An 8,260-nucleotide genomic window follows, 5' to 3' on the forward strand; every position below is an offset into this window, starting at 1 on the left:
GCCAAAAACTTTGCAAGGGTGGCATATGAGAACAGCAGCGTGAAAGGTCATTACAAAAGAAAGGATCAAAAATACGCTTTTCTAACAAGATTGCCCATTTCATAAAAAAAAATTTTAAAAAAATAAAACTTTTTTATACTTGTCTTTTTGTATTCCTTAAAGAAAGTTATACTGATAATTTCTTAATTTCTATCAGTAATAAGACTAAACTGGGGGTGCAAAGCTACCCCCGTAGCTCCGCCCCTGTGTTTAACAGAAAATACATATCTGCGTAAAAAAATGTAAAACTACCATACCATGAAATCCCAACTTTTTGAGCTTTTAAGTGTATTATACTGTTCATTCCTCACTAAAAAGAACCCCAAAGGGGTATTTGGATACGTTCATGCATTTCTGAGTAATCATCTAAAAACTGTACTCTCAGCAGCAGCCCCTCCATACCCATGAAAACAAGCGGGTCCTCACATGCTGATGTCACAAGTTGAGAACTGCCCCCTACAGGAAGAGTCTTCTCCACCCCCAGGATAACGCAACACTTTCTGAAGCTAGCCGTGATCAGCTAGCTTCGCGAGCTCCCCACCCCTGGAATGTGCACAGTCGTGCAGATGCCAGATGACTGTGTTGTGATCCAGTGTAACGTTCATTTGATTTAGCATTCAAACTTCCTGAAGAAGCTTCTGGTGATGAATCTACACGGCATCCTGAACGTATCCGAGAATGGCGCAAGCAGACAGAGGATAATGGGATGACGACAGGAGAAAAGGGAGCAGACTATTTCCTGGTGGAAAAGGGAGAACTGGTTTAAACATGGATTCTTGACCAAAGGCAGAAAGTTACACGTGAAAATGCATTTTGATACAGAGATTAATGATGTTTCACAGAGAACAGAAACATTCACAGCCAGTACACATCAAATCAATGTTCCCATTCTTTCAATAAATCCTGAAATGTTCATGTGTTGTCTGCATTTTTTGACCGAATTTCATCACAAAATGAACCCAATTAGCCATCATCAATCTGTCTGTGCCAAATTTTTGGGATAACACAGTATGTACATCAATATTTTTTTTAAAATAGATGTTTTTGTTTTGTTTTGCTTTTTCGTGGGTAACACGCTGACAATGACGGCTCTAGGATGACGTTATGAAATGGGCAGCACCCTCAAAGAGCGAAAGGCGGAGCAACAGAGATCAAGTTGTTTTACTTCCAGGTATATTTATATTTCAAAAAAATAACTCATATTTAATAAATCATTTGTTTTTTTGTGTTCCAAAGGCAATATATGATCATATACATATATATATATATATACGCTGCTCACAGAAATTAAAGGAACACTTTTTTTATTGGGCCTGCCATAAATTGCCATAAACCTGTCTGATAATTTTCTGGTTGGTTCATCAATTTCAGCTGTATTGGTGTTCATGGAATTAACAACAGGTGCACTTCAGTGGCAACAATTAGAAAACCCTCCAAACAGGACTGGTGTTACATGTGGAGGTCATTTCAAGTTTCTCCCTCTTGATCTTTTTTGGCTGGTTTTCCACTCGTGCTGATTTTGGCTTGATAATTATCTCTACTGGCAGTATGAGGAGATTCCTTAACCCTACAGAAGTTGAACAGGTTGTCCAACTTCTCCAGGATGGCACATCCACACGTGCTGCAGCAAGAAGGTTTAATGTGTCTCCCAGCACAATCTCCAGAACATGGAGGAGATTTCAGGAGACTGGTGGTTATTCTGGGAGAGCTGGACAGGGCCGTAGAAGGTCCTCAACCCCTCAGCAGGACCCATACCTGCTCCTTTGTGCAAGGAGGAACAGGCTGAGCACTGCTCGTGCCCTACAGAATGACCTCCAGAGGGCCACTGGTGTGAATGTCTCTACCCAAACAATCAGGAACAGACTTCATGAAGGTGGCCTGAGGGCCCCACGTCCTGTAGTGGGCCCTGTGCTCACTGCCCAGCACCGTGGAGCTCCACTGGCATTTGCTCAAGAACACCAGAATTGGCAAGTCCACCACTGGCGCCCTGTACTTTTCACAGACGAGAGCAGGTTCACCCTGAGCACCTGTGATTGACGTGAAAGAGTCTGGAGAAGACAAGGAGAACGTTATGCAGTTCCTGGAGGATGAAGGAATTGAAACAATTGAATGGCCTTCACCATCCCCTGACTTAAACCCAATAGAACATCTCTGGGACATTATGTTTGGGTCCATTAGGCGTCCCCAGGTTGCTCCTCAGACTGTACAACAGCTCAGGGATGCCCTCACACAGATCTGGGAGGAAATGCCACAAGACACCATCCGTCGTCTCATTAGGAGCATGCCGCCACGTTGTCAAGCATGCATACAAGCTGGTGGGGGCCACACAAGATACTGAAAAGCATTTTGAGTTGCAGAAATTTTGGAAAACATGGACTAGCCTGCCACATCTTCAATTCACTCTGATTTTATGGTGTCTACACAATTGAGCCTCTGTAGACTGAACACTTTTATTTCCATTAAAAGATTCGTCATCCTTTTGTTCCTAAGACACTGCCCTGTCGTTATTTGTATAGATATCAAACTTCATATGGAGATCTGATGTATCTAATGTGTTTCTTTAAAGTGATCCTTTAATTTTTGTGAGGTGTGTATTTATGAATATAATTTACTCTGAAAGACGAAAGAAAATCATGGTAGGGCCCCTTTAAAAGCAGCCTTAAGTTCCCATCTTCCTGGTTTCCGGTTTGTTAATGTTTCACTCAGATCTGCTCTGTCAGGACGGGTGTAATCAACAGGAAGAGAAGAAAAAAGCTGATTGGAGGATCAGAGACAAGCTGATTCCCGAGGAAGTGAAACTCACACAGTCTTTGTGTCTGAGAGGAGAAATGGCGCAGAAAGGAGTCGATCTGGATCAAGAGAATTTCAGCTGTTCCATCTGTCTGGATCTGCTGAAGGATCCGGTGACTATTCCCTGTGGACACAGCTACTGCATGAAGTGTATTCAAGGATTCTGGGATGGAGAGGAGAAAATCCACAGCTGTCCTCAGTGCAGGAAGACCTTCACACCGAAACCTGTTCTGGTGAAAAACTTCATGTTTGCTAATTTAGTGGAGCAGCTGAAGAAGACTGGAGTCCAAGCTGCTCCTGCTGATCATTGCTATGCTGGACCTGAAGATGTGTCCTGTGATGTCTGCTCTGGAAGAAAACAGAAAGCCTTTAAGTCCTGTTTGATCTGTCTGACCTCTTACTGTGAGAAACACCTTCAGCCTCATTTGGATGAAGCTGCATTCAAGAAACACAAGCTGGTGGAACCCTCCAAGAACTTGCAGGAGAACATCTGCTCTATTCATGATGAGGTGATGAAGATGTTCTGTCGCACTGATCAGAAGTGTATCTGTTACCTCTGCTCTGTGGAGGAACATCGAGGACACGACACAGTCTCAGCTGCAGCAGAAAGGACTGAGAGGCAGAGAGATCTGGAGGAGAGTCAACAACAAATCCAGCAGAGAATCCAGGACCGAGAGAAAGAGGTGAAGCTGCTTCAACAGCAGCTGGAGGCCATCAATCACTCTGCTGATCAAACCGTGAAGGACAGTGAGGAGATCTTCACTGAGGTGATCCGTCTCATCCAGAAAAGAAGCAGTGATGTGAAGCAGCAGATCAGATCCCAGCAGCAAACTGAAGTGAGTGGAGTCAAAGATGTTCAGGAGCAGCTGGAGCAGGAGATCACTGAGCTGAAGAGGAGAGACGCTGAGCTGAAGCAGCTTTCACTCACAGAGGATCACAGCCAGTTTCTGCTCCACTTCCCCTCACTGCCACCACTCAGAGAGTCCACATCCAGCATCAACGTCCGTCCTCGGAGATACTTTGAGGATGTGACAGCAGCTGTGTCCGAGCTCAGAGACAAACTGAAGGACATTCTGAGAGAGTCCCTGACAGTCACTCATGTGGATGTTTCACTGCCAGAACCAGAACCAAGGAGCAGAGCTGACTTCTTAAGATATTCATGTCAAATCACACTGGATCCAGACACAGCACAGAGAGAATTGTTACTGTCAGAGGAGAACAGAAAGGTGACATTTATGGAAAAACGTCAGTCTTATTCTGATCATCCAGACAGATTTACTGATTGTGTTCAGGTTCTGAGTAGAGAGAGTCTGACTGGACGTCGTTACTGGGAGGTGGAGAGAAAAGGAGTCGTTAGTGTAGCAGTCACATACAAGAACATCAGCAGATCTGGAGATGACAGTGGATTTGGCTTAAATGACAAATCTTGGGCATTAGATTGTTTTCCAGACAGTTTGTCGTTTCTCCACAGCAGACTAAAAACCTTCATCTCAGCTCCTGTTTCCTCCAGAATAGGAGTGTACCTGGATCACAGAGCAGGTGTTCTGTCCTTCTACAGCGTCTCTGAAGGCATGACTCTCCTCCACAGAGTCCAGACCACATTCACTCAGCCGCTGCATGCTGGACTGTGGTTAAGTAATAAAGGAGACTCAGCAGAGTTCAGTAAACTCAAATAGAAGTTCATCAAAGAAGTTTGTAGGGATTTCTCTGCTTTACATCATTTTGCACTGTTATTATTCTGTGGAGTAGTGTCAGAAATAAGAGAAATTAGAAATCTCAAGAATCTTGATTTGAGACATTTTTTGAAGATAAAAATTTCGGAGTAAAATCTGTCATTTCTTTGAACTTTGGGATTTGACTGAATTTAAATTTCACACCAATGTTTTGTTCATGGTTTTGTGTTGTTGTCACGTGAACTGCCACATAAATGGAACTAGACAGTTGGATTACCTGTGATAATGTTTTGCTGAAAGTAGTCACTAAAGATGATGAAGCTTTTTGCTGAAAATGGTGATGGAAAATGGTGACACAATTTACTTTAATTGCTGAAGGGATTTGCTAAATAAGGAAAAGCTATTTGCAAAATTTTAAAATAGCTAAAAGTGTATGAATAAAAGAACTATCAAAGAGCGCTGAAGTTTACCTAAATTTCTGAAAAATGTATAGTGTAAATGCTTAAAAATCCCTAATACATGCCAATTTTGCACCTTTCAGCTTACAGCAAATCAGCATCCACTGTTTCACATCAGTGATTTGGCAGAGTTTTTACGCCGGATGCCCTTCCTGACACAACCCTGTACTTGAGGGGCACAGGGACCCAGTTAGGCAGCAGCGTCGAGGGTCTTGCCTAAGGACCCAATCTGGGTGGGATCAGTGGACATTCCTGGGAATCGAACCCAGGGCCCCTGCATGCAAACCCTATTCTTAACCCACTGAGCCACCGAGCCGCCCTTTGCAAAATATTTAGTGTGTTGCTTAAATATTAGCTAAACTCCGAATAAGCCCAAAAAACCTTAATTGATACCAAATTAGAAAAAAAGATAGCACATTGCTTAAATACTAGCAAAACTCCAAAATAGCCTAAAATTCCTCAGTAAATTAAATTAGTCAAAAACGTTAGCATGTTGCTAAAAGAAGCTAAGCCTATAAAAACCTCAGTAGATAACAAATTATCCAAAAATGTTAGCATGTTACTAAAAAAGAAGCTAAACTTTATATTAGCCTATAAAAACATCAGTAGATAACATTATCCAAAAATGTTAGCATGCTGCTACAATATTAGATAAACTCCTAATTTTAAAAATTACTTTAAAAGATGAAAACATAGCCCATGAATATATTGAGGCTTGTTGCTAATCTACTTAAAATTTGAAGACTTTCTCTTTAATTTTCTATGGAGCTTATTTTGCTTAATATTTCAAAATGTTTATAAATACAAGCAGTAATGTCCTGTACGAGCTGAATGTTTTGAAACCAAGATTAAGAAAATCACTGAAAGTGTGATTGAGTTTTCACATGCCAAAAAATGTACAGAAAGGAGCAGGAGAACCACTATGGTGTGAATGCTTACAAAGCACAATTAGTGACTTTCTGTGTGTTTGACTACAAGAGAAGGAACTGAAGGATATTAAATTGTTTTAGAAAGAAGAACATTTACAACTTTGTTTTCTTTCTTTGCGCTTCATTTGACAACTTCTGATTAAAAACTTGTATCATTTCATTTTTCTTCAGTGAAACATTGTTTGTGATCATTTGAGAATAAAAAAACTCCTGATTTTTTGTCTTCATTCCAGAGTTTGTGTAAAATCTGATGAAGAAAAGTGGCAATAATGTGAGGGAAGAACTGAGGCAGTTTCCCTGGAAGTTTGGAAACATTTTTATTTATATTCATTTCAGTCAAAGGAGATGTTTTCCTCAAGATTTGATCCAAAATCTTTTCTACTTCAATGATTCAAAAGCTGAAAACAACAAAGGTCTGGTTTTCAATGGAATCAGTTGCTCAGACGGAACACTGAACTGAAGTGAAAACAAATATTAGATTCTGATCATTTTATTATATTCATCTGTCTCTTGTCTTTTTTTAAACTCCACCTCCAACCATATTTTTGATCATGATTGTGCAGTTTTTAGCCAAAATCAAAAAGCTTTTGTCGTTTTTAAGACATTTTATGCCCAGAGGCATTAGCTCATTGTGGGCGGGACTATTGTCTCGGAGCAATCCGCCCCCTCCCCGTCAAAGAGATCTCGCGCACCGGATTACAAGGCGCACTGTCGGCTTTTGAGAAAATTGAAAGCTTTTAGGTGCGCCTTATAGTGCGGAAAATACGGTTAAGTTCTGCTTTTGTCTGCTAAAAACTATTTGGAAGAGAAAACTACAAGAAGGATTTTAATAAAGCAGTTTCCACAAAGGAAGTGGGCGGAGACAATGTAAGGAGCTGACTCCTCCCCCTGAAACAAGCACTCTGTGAAGACATGGCTAAAAGGAAGGCAGCGGTTTCTTTTCTGTGTCTAATGAGACAACTGTGTCGTGGCCGTCTTATTAAGAGCCCAGAAAACATCATCCGGAGAACAGGAGACCAGAAAAAGTCTCCTTTAAAACACAGTCTTTGGTGTTTATTTTGTTGCTTTTTTCTCCTTTCTGAGACCTTCTGACTTTCCATGTGAAATGCCTGAGGCAGGTGGAGCGTGGGACACAGCAGAAGCACCTACACACAACACTTCAGGCTTAAATGGAAGGAGCCTGCTGAAGGTGGGTCATGGGGTGCAGAGGACAGAGTGGAAAACAACTGATAAACCAGCTGATGAACTCGAGGCTCGCCTCAGCCCACCCTGACCCGCCTGGACTGCACTCAATTAAACCTAATAAGGATCTGGGAGCAATAAAAGTCTAAGTTAATTCTGTCTGAAGGATGCTGACAGACAACAACCTGCAAAGAGCAGGCTCCCTTCAGCTGATGTGTCACACACTTTGTAGGAGGTCAATCACCTTACAGCTAACCTGGACTCACCTCCAGAAGGTCACAGAGGGTCCGCCGGTTTCTGCACCACGTGGTCTCAAGTGACTTCTGGGATCTGATCTGTTTCTTTAAACTTCTTTCTACCCCTGAAACTAATACATTTAAATAGCCCTCATGCAGATGATCCAGCACTATCCTAGGTCGTATCTCAAAAGCAGATAAAGAACCTTATGAGTCAATGGCTTACATCTAACAGCAAAACTCAGGACATTTCCCTAAAAAACACCAAAACCAGCTTCTGTGCTCCTTTAAATATAATCAATTTATCGCATCCGAGGAGATTTCTGACAGCTTCTGCATTATCTCCATCCAACCTGTGTATTGTCCTTGTACTAGTATAATATCTGGGTCTTATGGACCAGTGGTCCCCAACCACCGGGCCGCGGACCGGTACCGGGCCCGGTGGTTGGGGGACTTTTTTTTTTTTGAGTCAGAAATCTTTTATTTTGAAAATCAACCAGGTTTTCTCGATTATACTGAGCGCTAAAAGCAGTCCAGCGGCGTGTAACACGAGAAAAGCTGCATGTGGAACCTTTCTCCGCGAACGGATGGGATTAGTGCAGCAACAGAAGAACAGACGGAAAACAACTTCGCTCAGCCGTGGTCAAGCCAGCCGCGCTACAAAAAGTCATGCGCCCGTATTACACGGTTTACGGCAGAGCATGAAACTCGGTGGAAGAGCTTTCTGTTGGAGCATTAGAACGTCAGATGTGCTCGGAGTAAAATGGAAAAGAGAAATAAAATTCTATAACAAAACCACTTCTTCTATCAGTCCATAATTGTACTAATAATCTGTTATTCATTATGTCCTTTCTAAAAATAAATGTTTAGAGGTTTCAATAATAAAGTTAAATAAAGTCATTTAAAAAATAAATGAGTCCATAATTCCAGGCTTTACACAGAAAATGCTTGTT

General features: G+C 41.7%; 2 protein-coding genes across 3 annotated transcripts in view; one reads left to right on the forward strand and one right to left on the reverse strand.

Moving 5' to 3' along the window:
* Positions 1-8,260, reverse strand: part of LOC112140290 (multiple epidermal growth factor-like domains protein 11) — a 131,640-nt gene that overhangs the window by 103,153 nt on the left and 20,227 nt on the right. The window lies entirely within an intron of this gene.
* LOC112140291 (tripartite motif-containing protein 16-like) lies at positions 2,832-5,393 on the forward strand. Its single transcript, XM_024263202.2, has one exon. The coding sequence runs from the start codon at positions 2,868-2,870 to the stop codon at positions 4,503-4,505; it is 1,638 nt and encodes a 545-aa protein (XP_024118970.1). The 5' UTR covers positions 2,832-2,867; the 3' UTR covers positions 4,506-5,393.

This window comes from Oryzias melastigma, linkage group LG3, assembly GCF_002922805.2.
Source record: "Oryzias melastigma strain HK-1 linkage group LG3, ASM292280v2, whole genome shotgun sequence".
Classification (NCBI taxonomy): Eukaryota; Metazoa; Chordata; class Actinopteri; order Beloniformes; family Adrianichthyidae; genus Oryzias; species Oryzias melastigma.

Excerpts from the sequence above, each read along its gene's own strand:
- LOC112140291 (XM_024263202.2), top strand. The coding sequence starts at position 2,868 with ATGGCGCAGAAAGGAGTCGATCTGGATCAAGAGAATTTCAGCTGTTCC.